This window comes from Amblyraja radiata, chromosome 14, assembly GCF_010909765.2.
Source record: "Amblyraja radiata isolate CabotCenter1 chromosome 14, sAmbRad1.1.pri, whole genome shotgun sequence".
NCBI classification, from domain to species: Eukaryota; Metazoa; Chordata; class Chondrichthyes; order Rajiformes; family Rajidae; genus Amblyraja; species Amblyraja radiata.
The window spans coordinates 44,475,859-44,490,521 of record NC_045969.1 but is presented as its reverse complement, the minus strand read 5'-3'; the positions used below and the strand labels follow the sequence as shown (position 1 = coordinate 44,490,521).

Genomic DNA, 14,663 nt, shown 5'->3' with positions numbered 1-14,663 from the left:
ATAATAATAATAATAATAATAATAATAATAATAATAATAATAATAATAATAATAATAATAATAATACATTTTATTTATGGGCGCCTTTCAAAAGTCTCAAGGACACCTTACAGAATTTAACAAGAGTAAAAAACATATAATTGGAGTAAAATAAATAATAAAAACATCACCAATACACAAATTAAAGACAGAATTCAATCCAAAGACAAAAAAATCAAAAACACAATGTGAAGAGAGAGCAGCGGCAGCTAAACCGCGCCAGCGTACACGCTCCCTTCCAACAGCCATCTTGGACACAAACTAAAATAATCACTTACACACAAAAATCATCCCCCCACAATGGTTACCACTGTGGGGGAAGGCACAATGTCCAGTCCCCATCCCCAGAGGCCTCCGCTATTGCCTCTACGGAGGCCCGATGTTCCTGGCCGTCCTCGCCGGGTGCTGTTGCCCCGGCGTCGGGAGAGTCCTCTCAGCGGCTGGGCCACCTGGAACGGCCACTTCCTTACCGGAGACCGCGGCTTCCGAAGCCGACAAGGCCGCGCCGGTTTGGAGCTCCCAGGCTCCCGATGTTGAAGTCGGCGCCGCCCGCTCCGCTCCGCAGACCCGCAGCCCGGAGGTGTTGAACTCGGCGGTCACAGCTCACCGGAGCTCCAGCGCATCGATCCGGAGCGGCGACCCAGGCAAGGCATCGCCCGCTCCGCTCCGCGATAGCGCCCCAACGCTGTGCCGCCACCGAAGCCGAGGTGCTGGGCGGTCCCTGCCAGGAAACGGCGCTCCACGCCCGCTGGTAGGCCACGAGGACGGGTCGACGGGGCAGCCCGGAGAAAAAACTGCCTCACCGACCAGGAAGGGACCTAGTTAACCCCTTCTCCCCACATTAAAAAGTCTATTTCTCCCACAAACAAAACACAGGACTCACTAGAACTACAAAAAAGAGTGAATTAAACGGACGGCTGCTGGTTCCCCAAGATGGCTCCTCCTCCATATAGTTATTGATACTTCTCCACACATAAAATTCTTAAGGGGTTGGACAGGCTAGATGCAGGAAGATTGTTCCCGATGTTGGGGAAGTCCAGAACAAGGGGTAACAGTTTAAGGATAAGGGGGAAATCTTTTAGGACCGAGATGAGGAAAACATTTTTCACACAGAGAGTGGTGAATCTCTGGAATTCTCTGCCACAGAATGTAGTTGAGGCCAGTTCATTGGCTATATTTAAGAGGGAGTTAGATGTGGCCCTTGTGACTAAAGGGATCAGGGGGTATGGAGAGAAGGCAGGTACAGGATACTGAGTTGGATGATCAGCCATGATCATATTGAATGGCGGTGCAGGCTCGAAGGGCCGAATGGCCTACTCCTGCACTCATTTTCTATGTTTCTATATTTAATGGTCATCATGAACCTTCATGAAAGGAAATCTTTTATCTGAGGAAGGGTCTCGACCCGAAACATCACCCATTCCTTCTCTCCAGAGTATTTATTGAAAACTATTCCCGCTCCTCCCTCCATCTCATTATAACATCTCAGGGAAAACCTTCTCTCAGTCTCTGCACTTGTCATGTTGCAAGTGTTTCAAAGAGAGATCACTTTGCTGTTATAAACGAGAAATAATCTAGACCCATTCTGTCCAATCCTACCTCATGGGCCAACTCCCTGACAATCCTTGCTACTGAATTATGTTCATCCATCCTGGATCGATAAGAACAAACCTTTACGTGTCGCATTTACTCAAGCATGATGAAAAATGTTGCATTAATACTTCTAATCCATGCATGAAAATGGTGGATGAATCTATGACAATGGGCATATTACCCCATGCATGGCTGGGATGAGGAGCTGTTCAGAGCCATGCTAATAATATATGATAATTTCAGTGAATCAGTTCACAAAATTCTGAAGATTCATAAACAACATTGCCTGATTCTTATCCTACTTTAGTTGGACATGCATCTCCAATTCTGGCTGAGGAGCTGAAATGCAATTGTTCTTATCTATCTATCTATCTATCTATCTATCTATCTATCAATCAATCAATCAATCAATCAATCAATCAATCAATCAATCAATCAATCAATCAATCAATCAATCCGTTTTATTCATCACATTGCACATAAAGTGCAAGTGAAATGAATTTGTCAGCAGCGGTACAATGATAAAGAACACACAAACACAATAAAAATTTAACACAAACATCCACCACAGCATTCATCACTGTGGTGGAAGGCACAGAAATTGGCCAGTCCTCCTCCATTTTCCCCCGTGGTCGGGACCTCAACCCTCCGCAGCCGTCGCTGCGGGCGTCCAGATGATAAAGGACAAGGTAAAAGTCAAGGTAAGTCCAGGATCGGCTCTTCCCCACCGGAGACCGCGGCTTCAGGCTGGTGTAGGCTGCAGGCCGGCGGTCGAAGATTTAAAATTCGCGCCACAGCCAGAAGCACCGCAGACTGCAGGGCCGGCAGTCGAAGCTCCCCTCCAGGGGTGATGGTAAGTTCACGCCGGGCCCGCGGTAGAAGTTAGCCGCGGGCCGGCATTCGGAGCTTCTTCTTCCCCCCGGGTCCCCCACGAGGGATCCCGGGCTGCAGACGCCGCGCTAGCTGGAGCTCTGCAGACCGCGGCTTCAGGCTGCCGGCTGCCGCGGGCCAGCGAAACGGAGGGCTCACCCGCTCCACACCGAAGTCCGCACTGCGCCCGCCGCTGAAGCCTCGGGCGCGTCTCCGGGAAAGGCCGCGCCGATCCTTGTTTTTAGGCCACGGGGGAGGCGACCTGGAAAAAGTCGCCTCTCCGTGGAGGAGACGACCGAAGCGGTTTCCCCCTTACACCCCCACACCACCCCCCACACAAAACACACAAAGAAACATTAAAAATATACTGTAAAACATACTAAAAAAAACAAAAAAAGTAGAAAAAAACGGACAGGCCGCCGGATTGCAGCGCCCCCACCGACCATCAGAGATGCATATTGTGATTAACTTCACACAGCTATTGCAATATTATGCAGCTAGGCCCCCTTTACTACAAGGATCATCATTCCTAAACGGTCTCTTTTGTCTCCCAGATTTTCACGATGTATGTAAGAATCAAAGCACAGAATAAAACTTCACCTTGTTTCTCAAGAAATCAGTGTGTGAATTTCGGAGTTGGCACCTTGATTGAAATGATTAGAGACTGATTTTTTTAAGTATCTGTGAATCCCCACTCTATTTAAATAGCATTTGCCTGAATGTGAAATACATTGGAAATTTTTTGAGTATTGAGGAAACCAGCATGAATCAATCCAGTCCGACATAAATTGGAAAGAAGATTAGCAAATGGGAGATAGGAATAAAAGAGAGACTTGCATTTCAGTCGCATCTAATCTCTTGTATAATAATCCCATTAAATCAAAAAATCTGAAGGGTCCTCTCCCTAAATGTCATCTGTCCATTTCCCTCCACAGATGTTGCCTGACGCACTGTTTCTCCAGTACTTTATGCTTTGTGTAAAATAAACGACTTTGTTCCAGGAATCAATTATTCATCGTCTGTCCGCAACAATACCATGTAAACATCATGAGCTGAATGATCAAATAGCCTGTTTTAACTGCACCATTTGATAAAGGAGGCATCTAAAGAAAATTCCGTTCAAGAGATCTTCACATTCTAGCCGAATGTCCAATAAAAACCCTTTTGTGCCTTCTCTGATGGTGGACACCTTCAATAAAGGAGTATTGGCTTGGCTTTCCATTCAGCACTGTAAACCTAAGTTCCCTCCGCCACTGGCATAATATGGCTGCAGTATTTATCAGTTGCAAAACGCATTCGATTTATGCTCCAAGGCGTTTCTTAGAAAATACAATCATTGTCATTAGGAAAGGCAAGGACCCCACCACTGTCAGGTTCCCCTTGGGTTGCATAGCATCCTGCGTGGAAATAAATCTGGATGATGTGTTCCTTCACTTTCACCACATCTAAATTTGGTACTCCAATCCCAACAGTGCTATGCGAGTGCCTTGACAAGAAGGGCTGCAGTGATTCATGAAGGTGACTTCAAGTGCAATGAGGAATGGTCACCAAATATCAGCATTGCCAGCGATTTCCCAGATTCCCCAAAATTTAAATGAATAAATATTTAGCCCCCTCATTAACGCTCTGAAATATCAGGAAATTAGAATTCAACTTTGGCAGAGACATAATTACGCAGGAATAATGACCCTTGACCTAATAGGAACAAAATAACTGGCAGGATCCAAAATCGACAGTCAATTGCTGTTACCACATTTGGACCCAAACTTGAAGTGTAGCACTGGTTCTACAGTAGGGCTTGACTATCTTATTCAGAACCAAGAGAGTAAGGGTCAAATATCTTATTCAGAACCAATTAGCTGAGTTTGTTTCACTATCATTTTGAGTCCTTGGAAAGGCTAAGCTAGGGTTTAAACGCAATACTTAGTTAACCATCCTGGCTCCATAGGCTGACCAGCCTCCTCCTATGTTGTGAGGAAGTGCCATATAAAATGTAACATGATTTTAACTGCTGAGATTATATTTAAAATCATAGATTGTTATTCAGTTATCATCACGTGATGTTGGTTCTCAGTAAGGGTGTCAGAAGTTTCCACCAGTGAAATATGACGAGGATGCATGCAGTAGCATCACAAGGTTTAGAACACACTCGGAGTAAAGTGATCCTACCGAGATGCTTTTGCATTTTCCAGGCTGTATAGTTGTCCAGTTTAGCATAGGTGGCACTAGACTCAAGCAGTGCAAATATCTCCTGGGAAGACCAGTTGGATTGACCTGCTTTTTTATGCTGTTCCTACCGTATGATTCAGAATTACAAGCAGGGCAGTCACGATCAATGGGAGGGAGAGACAGCGAGACCAAGCTTCCAGGTTTCCCCGGTGGGTTAACAAGGGAGGTGTCTATTTGTTTTAAATATACCCAGAATAACCCTTGAACCAGTTTGAGCCATGTTGCAGTGGTCTAAAGTCAGAAGATGGGCCAAAATGGGTAATGATGACAGATGTTGTATCTTAAAGGGCATTAGTGAAGCAGATGGGATTTTACAACAATCTGCTTGTTTCATGGTCACTATAATAGATCCTGCTATTTTTATTGTGGGTTGCTTTGATTAATTGAATTTATGTTCCCAGCTACTGTTGTGGGATTTTAATTTGTTATTCCAGGAACAGGAGAACTTGTCCTCTAACATTTCTACTGCTCTGCCCTGCCACTCATGATCTTTGCTTTTTTGCCTGAAATATTTGTATTTTATTGTTTAATGTAGTTTAGAGATACAGCGCGGAAACAGGGCCTTCGGCCCAGCGAGTCCGCACCGACCAGCAATCCCTGCACACTACCCTTAACACTACCCTACACACACTCGTGACAATTTTACATTTATACCAATCAATTAACCTGCAAACCTGTACGTTTTTGGAATGTGGGAGGAAACCAAAGATCACGGAGAAAACCCTCGCAGGTCATGGGGAGAACGGACAAACTCCATGCAGACAAGCACTCGTAGTCAGGATCGAACCCAGGTCACTGGTGCTGTAAAGCAGTAGCTCTGTCTTAACTTATGTTTGGATTTAGCCAAATAATTCACAACTATCGTCAATAGCTGTTTTGAAATATACTATGTAATTAAAGCTCTAGGTTGTCTTATCAGCTAAAACTGAACACAAAATTCAGTTACACAGGTACCTACGTTTATTTTATTGCGACTGTCAAAGCATTTTAACATCGATTTTGTTTAATTTGCTAAAGCATACACATGGTAATTAGGAAAATCTATTGTGTACTTTAATGAGAGAACCGAATGCAGAGGGTTTATTGAGGAATAAAATCAATAAATGTATAATAGTCTTTACATGTGGGTTTCTGATTCATCCTATATTAATTCTTAGTTATATTTCCTTTTCCTCACACGCTTGCCTTGCAGCAGCCAATTCAGGAGAGTGTAACTGGCATCCCAGTGACATTTGCAATGGATCTTGAGGAGCTGAAAAACCAGAAGAGTTTTCTCGCTGTGCAAGAAAAAGTGCAACAGCAGGTATGATGGATTAGCAGCTGGTAGAATGGTTGGTTAAAGCAAAGTGCAACATCTGTTGAGTGGAAGGAACGATGGCTCTGCTACTCACTGGATCTGCAGTACACTAGACTTTGGATTGATGGATGTCATTAGCTCCTAAGTACAGAAGTTTGAAGAGCATCTGTTATTTTGTTAGATGGTTGTGAGCAGCACTATGCTTTCTGACACATTAGCTTAACATTCTGATCCCCACACTCCGGGCAACCACTGCGACAGGTGCACAGATGAACAAAATGGGTTTTTTGGGCTTTGGTGGAATTCTGCTTGAACGATTTGAAAAGTAATTGGGTCAATCATGATCAAGCAGTAGTAAAATGTTTTTGAAGTAACTTAATTTTTAACATGGGCCTAATGGAGAGAATTTGGGCTGAAATATATTTTGAGCAAAACACAAAGTACTGGAATACCTCAGCGGCCCAGGCAGCATCTGTGAAGCCAAAACCTATCCATTCCTTCCACAGATGCTTCCTGACCCACTAAGTTAGACTAGCACTTTTCATTTAGCTCAGGATTCCATCTGCTGCAGTTTAGCTTGTTTAAGTTTAGTTTAAAGATACAGCGTGGAAACTGGCCCTTCGGCCCACCGAGTCTGCGCCATCCAGCGATCTCCGTAACACTAGCACACACAACACACTAGGGACAATTTACAATTTTACTGAAGCCAATTAACCTGCAAACCCACATGTTTTTGGAGGTAATAGTTCCTACAGAGATCTTAAGAAGAAGCCAGAAAGTGGATTTGCGAAATTAAAGGGTAGTTCAGATAATCAATGTTGATGCCTATTCAGGAAATCATAATCAATATATAAAGAAGAAGAAATTGAGTAATCTATTGATGAAATTAAGCAAATAAAAGTATCACAGGGCTTTGTGGCATGTATTTGTTGGAACATATAACCTGTTTGTGCACTGTTAATATGATGTGTCATGAGTTATGATTGTATACTTGTTCCTTTATTGGATAATGTATTTAAAGGAATAGATTGAGTGCATTCCATTAAAATAATATATCACAATCTACAATATCATGTAAATAGCTCGGATGAGCTTTATTCAGATTGCATTGGAGAAACTAATGGAGAACATTTGCACAGTTATTTAAGCAAAATTGTTAAACGTGTCCTTTGACCTTGTGATTATGATTTTACTGCCAAATCAATTGAGGGGATGATCCCTTGAGGGTACTGAAGTAAAATTTTCTCATTATAGCTAGTTGCACTGACGGACTTTCACCATGAGACCTCGCATTTAGTGCAGACTTAATCCAGAATGTCAAACCTCCAGTTTTCATTATTTATTTAGATATGAAGATCTTAAAGTTCATTTTACTTGCACATCAGTATAACTGTTTACTCTGGATATCTTCATCCTTCTGTGTTTGTGTATTCATAGCATTTTCTGCATGACTTGTCTAAGTAGTGTCCTCCCATCTCTTATTCTGCACTGTCTTGCTTGCTTCCTTTGGTGAAGCTTAAGCTTCTGGAAGGACAGCAAACACCGAGTAAGGGAGTGAAAGAAGCCCACCGACCGACCACTTTATCAATCACTCCTTCAACTTCAACCTTTGGTTCCTCTCTGCATCCCTCTCTTCCTGGGCCATCGCTGGCAAGAAGTCATCAGGTTATAACTATGACTGTTCACAGGGATAGACCTAAGATTTTGAAATATGACATATTACAAATGGTAGTGAAGGGTCCATTCATTTGGTTAATGTTTCAATTGGTCACCTGGATACCTTCTGGTCTGCTATTTTGAAAAACCTTGACTCAGTTCTGAATGATTGACAAATGGTTATGCTGGGAACATTTAGAAGCAGTTGTCATTGTCTCTTTGCTAAAGATTAGTGAGATACGGCCTCTCCCTTTATTGATTTACTTAGGCTTAACATGGGGAATACATCTTTGCTGAAGTCCTTTAAAAGATTCATCATTATGTTGAAAAGTTATCTGTCCAATTTCATCTGACAATTTTTCATTTGGGTTGGGAAACAAAATTATCCTGTCATTTAGCCTCTTTTTTTCCTTTAAGGTATTATATTGAAAATGGCCCATGGCTCATCAAAGCTTTTCCCCTTTTCATAACAGCAGTGATCCCTCTTGGATAGAGAAGTATCAGCTCACTATTACAGGTGATTTATTTGAGAATACTGTGGCATTTTGGAATGAAAGATACAGTTTATAATAGATGGAAGAGACTTGTTTTTTTAATGAATATTTAAAGTCAGAAGTGCAGTGTTTTGCCACCCATGGGAACTGCTGTCGCAGCTCATTTTGCCGATTAGTGTTGTAAATGTGGTCAGCCAGGCCAAAACATTTAACCTCTGAACCACAGTCATTCACTGCTCCACTCAGTCGCAATCCATAAGAATGTTATATTGTGATTATGAGAATCCATAATCTCTGTGCCAAAATATTTATTTTTATCATTCAACTGTAGTTGCGTTTTACAAGTAGAATCACACAAACATTTGGAAGGATCTACTGTACTAAATGCAATGTTACTAAAAATGTTCATTTGATTTTTATAAAATAAATAACAGCAAATCTCTGGCTTAATTGAAGTGAGGTTCTTCAAATTTGCAACTCTTGATATTCCCAGTTGTATCCACGACCAGGATTCTGTGTTCAATGTAAGATCCTCGGTCACAAGTTTGAATAATTCATTCATGATGATTTATTCCCTTTTGATAATTGTCCTTTCCCTTATATAATTGATGTGATTTTACTGCTTATATATATTTGTTCATGCCATGAAAGTGGGTGAGGACAAATCAAAAATCTGCCAAAAATCATGAATTCAAATCTCAACTAGTGTTTCCAGTAGTGCAAATTAATGAAGATAGTGGAAGTTGGTCACAGTTGGCCCAACTTTCTAGTTATTGACTTAGTGCTATCCCTGATGAGATGTGTGTGCATGTGCTAAATCTCTTGCCTCTGGCTTTGTCGTGCGTTCATGATATGCCTTTGTTGCATTTTTTCTTCAGTCAGTCATGGCCAATTTATTAACCAGTGATATTTAGTTGGCGGCCTGAATTTAACCTTTGAATTGTCACTCATACAGTGCTATGTATCATTGCATTGCCTGTGGGGTGTGTGGTTGTGTTAGTTTGCATCGCCACTTTTTCTGCTGCTGATCTGCTGTGTCAAAACTGTTGAATAAAATATAATATTCACGGAAGGTTTTGCAAAAAACCACTGGGTGGTTTTTCACTAAAGAAAATACTGTCATGATATTCCTGCATGCAATCTCTGACTCTAGTGCTGGATAAAACCCAGGCCCAAAGCCATATCCAAGGTTTGTGTTATGCGATCTCTATTGTCAACGAGTGCAGCCAAGTTCAGATTTTGTCTGAGTTAGTTAGAATCACACAGAGCATCAAGTGTTTTCTAGTTTTAATGTGTTCTGTGTCTGGGTGGGCAACTGGGCAGCAACAATTCGGGATGTACTGTTTCAGACTGAAGATGGGAAGTAAAAAATGGGCATGTTTATCAGGCTAGGTGGAAGAGACGGGTGTGTAGGATGGAAATGTAGATGCTTGTTTACACCGAAGATAGACATAAAATACTAGAGTAACTCAGCGGGACAGGCAACATCTCTGGATAGAAGGAATGGGTAACGTTTCGGGGCGAGACTCTTCTTTAGACTGAAAGTCAATGGAGAGGCAGACACAGAGGTAAGGAAGAGTAAGGTGTAAAGATGAGACATCAAAAGAGATGTAGATCAATCAAGGAAAATGAAGAATAGATCATTGTTAGCTCGGAGACGGTGACAACAAAGCAAACAGAGATCAAATGTAATCGGGGATAGTCAGACTGGTTGAAGAACTGGGAAGGGGGAGGGATGGAGAGAGCAGGAAAGCAATAAAAAGCAAGTAACCCTTGCAAGTAACCCTTGTCTCCCTCTCCCCTGACTCTTAGTCAGAAGAAGGATCTCAACCCGAAACATCACCCATTCCTTCTATCCAGAAATGCTGCCTGTCCCGCTGAGTTACTCCAGCATTTTGTGTCTATCTGGAAGAGCGAGGGTGATGGGGAAGATGGTCAACTCCCAGGTAGATTGGAGTATTGAGAGCGTGTGTAGAGGAAGGATCTGCCTTGAAATAAGTTGATCCTCAACTGGGAATCGGTACTATGGTGGATAGAGGAAGAAATTGGATTGTGAAAGATCTTTAGCACAAAATTAGAAACAGGAATTAGAAACAGGAAAATCTACTCCTCAAGTTAGCTTCAGCGTTTAATAAGATTGTGGCGGATGTGCTCTTGCTTTCAACAGCCTGCATGTCCCTTGACTGACTTGGAGTTCATGGTTATGTGCACCACGTAATTACATTTTACGGGAGAAGCAGAAATAGAAGGGATATAGTTGAGATTGCACAAGTTTCTACTGTTATATCTCAGGTCATCAGGAGAGCCCTACATACTAATACAGGGAGGTACTCAATCTGCGTAGAAGTGTCTGCCAGAGTCTTTGTCCATGTATGCCAGTGTTACTTGAAGTTAGAGAAATCAATATCATATCACTGGGCTGTAAGCTACCCAAGCAAAATATGAGATGCAGTTCCTCCAATTTACGTTTAGCCTCACTCTGACAATGTAGGAGATATCGGACGGAAAGGTCAGTGTGGGAAGGGGAATTAAAGTGTTTAGCAACCGGGAGATCAGGTTCAATGTTGGCAGGCATAGTGGCCTTGAGGCTTGATTCATCTCTTTTCAGGCACATTATAACTAAAGAAATGTTTAATGGCTATTAGGGGCACCCTCCACACAATGTTGGCTCCATTTAAATTATCATTAAACAGGCTGTAAAGATTCTGAATTTCTTCGTCTGAGTCTCTTGGTTGTGTTTGTCTGTAATTGGTAGTGCATCGCAAGGTTGAATATCTCTTTGCTGCCAAATTTGATAGACCCGTCTATTTATTTGCAACAGACTGCTCCTGTTACTGAAGTCATTACTTACATCCAGTGCTGTCCCCATGAAATATGAACGTTATCTATGACTTTGTGGATTTCTCGTGGTTCTTCCACATCGCATAATGTGTAGATTGGCTGCTGTTAATTATCACTGGCATAGGTGGGTGGCAAGGGAATTAAAGTGGAGTAAATGGATGTGCATGGGTAGAGGTTACAGGGACATAAAGGGGGCAGTGAGACTAATGGGATTGTACTGACAGCCAGCATAGATTCATTGGGCTGAATGCTCTCCCCCTTTGCTATGAGAAAATATAGAAACATAGAAACATAGAAAATAGGTGCAGGAGTAGGCCATTTGGCCCTTCGAGCCTGCACCGCCATTCAATATGATCATGGCTGATCATCCAACTTAGTATCCCGTACCTGCCTTCTCTCCATACCCCCTGATCCCCCTAGCCACAAGGGCCACATCTAACTCCCTCTTAAATATAGCCAACGAACTGGCGTCAACTACATTCTGTGGCAGAGAATTCCACAGATTCACCACTCTCTGTGTGAAAAATGTTTTTCTCATCTCGGTCCTAAAGGATTTCCCCTCTATCCTTAAGCTGTGACCCCTTGTCCTGGACTTCCCCAACATCGGGAACAATCTTCCTGCATCTAGCCTGTCCAACCCCTTAAGAATGTTGTACGTTTGATCAGGTTCAATGTTGGCGGGCATAGTGACCTTGAGGCTTGATTCACCTCTTTTCAGGCACATTATAAAAAACGAAAGGTTTAATGGCTAAATATGAAGAAATATAAAATATGACAAAAGGAAGCCTAAGATCAGCCAAGGTGAATGTGGAGCAAGGTACACGGGTCGCAAACAGTGAGATTAAAGCAAATTAATGTTATTGAGAACAAATAAAACAGACACGATTGTAACTGCATCTTTAAAAAAAAAAAAAATTCTTCAGAAACTTTATTACATGGAGGATAATTGTGTGTTTGTGTAAATTATGTGTGCAAAGTCTGCATCAGCTAATTACGAGAGGAAGAGGGGGCGGGGAGGTAAGAACAATGGAGGACCCGGCGTGGGGGGAAGCACCGTGAGGGAGGGGGGTGGGGAAGAACAAAAGAGGAGCCGGCGTACTTTGTAACTTTGTCAGGGCTGTAGGTGGCCACTATTTGCATGGGTATGCAAGCAAAGAATTTCACTGTGCTTTGTCACATGTGACCATGAAGTATTCCATTCCATTCTCAGTGGTCACAAAGTTTTATTGATAGTATAATTACCTAATCACCTGCACTGGTGGGATCCATTATTGTTGTTATTTGCAGCTTTACTCATCTTAACTATATTAGAATGCTGACATGTTTGCATTTAGAATTGATCAATGCCCGTACATGAGATTCAGCTCGAAGTTCAAGAACGGCATTTTGATTTGTGCACTTTCAATGCCAGTCCCCAAAACACAATCACACCAGGCACTCTCCTTAACTCATTAGAGGAGTGAAGATCACCAAATGAGCAGTTATATCATTCTGTACTTCCAAGAGTCAAACCTTCTGTTAGTGCAAAATAGTCCTATCTGCCTGCTCATAAAGCAATCTGCTGGCGGAACTCAGCATGTCCGGACTGAACACCCAACATTTCGGGTCAGGACCTTTCTTCAGACTGGTGGAGAAAGGTGAGATTAAATGGTGGGGCAAGAAATGGCAAGTGATAGGTGAATTAAATGCTCCAGTGCTCCAGCAGTTTGCTTTTGGCTAAAGATTCCAGAAGCTGCAGTCTCTTGTGTCTCAATTTCATTTGCCTGGCTTGTTCTGAGTTTTCTGCCATTTGTGGAATCAATTATTTCTATAACTGAAGGCAGTGCACAAAGAGGGCATGTTTGTCTTGGATGTTGTGAGCCCTCATCGCTCATCCAAGCAGGAGCTACTCAATTGGTGTGATTTGTAACAAAACTGGATGCTGGAACTTTGAAGTGACAGGTGAATTTCCTGAGCTGAATGTACTCAGTTCAGAAATTTAGACACAAATCTTGGATAAAACCAGGAATGGTGGTGAAATTCAGCAGGTTGGATGGCATCTGTGGAGAAAGAAAAATATATAGTTGAATAATAGCCCTATGGCAGCAAGTAAAATAAGGCTGAATATGTATCGTGGTCAGTTTGGATTGGAGGGGTGGAAAGGGGCTTTCTGTCCTCTAATTTCAATGATACTATTAGAAAATTAGTTATTGTTTCAGGTTGATGATCTTTACAACATAAACTGTTACTCTCTCCACATAAGCTGTCTGACTTGTTGTGCACCTTCAATATTTCTATATTTATTTAAAGTTTCCAGCATCTGCAGTTTTATTTTATTTTTTTATACGAGTGAGTAAGGATTGTATGGTTTGGATTGTTTCAGCATTATGTGATTGAAGCTTTCTATACATGTTAAATAAAGCCTTTGTACATGTATCTGTAATTTTAACTTTGAAAGGGACTAACTGGAGCCCGATAATATACAGACAGGAACTAATTATTGTCTTATCTTGTTCCCCAGATGTCAAAGGAATTGGAACAGTTTGATACAAAAATCCAACACATGCTGGATACACTGGAAGAGGGAATACAACAAGGGGAAAACCTGAAAGAAGGGGACTTTGAGAAAGATACGGTTAGTTACGTAGAATGACATTACAGCACAGGAGCAGATCCTTCAGCCTACAATGTCCAAGCCGAACATGATGCCAAGCTAAATTAACCCCCTCTGCCAATATCCCTCTATTTCCCACATTTCCATGTGCCTCAAGCTTCTCAGATGCCGATATCATATCTGTCTCTACAACCACCCCTGGCAGCATGTTCTTGACATCCACCACCCTCTGCATTAAAAAAAAAACTTGCCCCACACATCTCCTTTAAACTTTCCCTGTCTCTCCTTAAACCTCTGCCCTCTAGTCATTGATTTTTCCACCCTGGGGAAACAAACGGTTCTGACTGCCATATCTATGCCTCTCATCATTTTATATATTTCTATCAGGTCTCCCCTCCACCTCCAACGTCCCAGGGAAAACAGTCCAATAAACTGCACATTTATAGCATAAAGTCCTGCAATGTGCCAGGTGGCAAGTTAATGATTGACCTTTCAACAGGTGTTATGCAAAAGACCAAAGATGAATAAAATCAAGGGGTTTTCATCCCGAGACTGAGAAATAAAGGCTGGCAGACTAATGATATTCTGAGGCTAGTTATTGGTGGATTATCCCTGGCCAATTATGAGGAATTTTAGGGCTACAAAGTTCCGATTGCACTAACCATTTCTCCCAATTGACTCGTGGTATTTATTGTTCAATGATTTAGAAGCTTGGAATTGCAGATTCAAAGCAGCCGCAAGTGGTATAATTGCACTGAAATATGGGAGTGTTTGTATGAAGTTTTAAATATTTCTGTTTGTCTTAACACAAAAATATGCACAAAAAAACATCCTGACTTGGTAAAATATTCATGCTGATGTCACAAATATTACTAATCTCCATTTGTCAACATCACTCGACTGAAACTCCATATAATTTCACAGCAAAGCTGAATTGCGCTATCAGCTATTTTAAAATCGCATCATGAAAATGTCAACATTTTGCTTTATAATTTGATGGAACATAGAACAACAAATTCCTGAGGTTGACATCGTTTATCTGAACAGCTGT

The 14,663-nt window shown here is 41.9% G+C and overlaps 1 protein-coding gene across 12 annotated transcripts in view; it reads left to right on the top strand.

Moving 5' to 3' along the window:
- The window catches only part of dmd (dystrophin), a 1,663,772-nt gene that overhangs the window by 797,934 nt on the left and 851,175 nt on the right, over positions 1-14,663 (top strand). For 9 of the 12 annotated variants that reach the window (XM_033033201.1, XM_033033203.1, XM_033033200.1 and 6 more), the window contains 3 exons: positions 5,924-6,034; positions 7,544-7,693; positions 13,520-13,633. In XM_033033201.1, coding sequence (XP_032889092.1) covers positions 5,924-6,034; positions 7,544-7,693; positions 13,520-13,633 — 375 coding nt within the window. The remainder of the gene's footprint in view (positions 1-5,923; positions 6,035-7,543; positions 7,694-13,519; positions 13,634-14,663) is intronic. The other 3 variants (XM_033033195.1, XM_033033205.1, XM_033033204.1) reach the window with 3 other exon arrangements.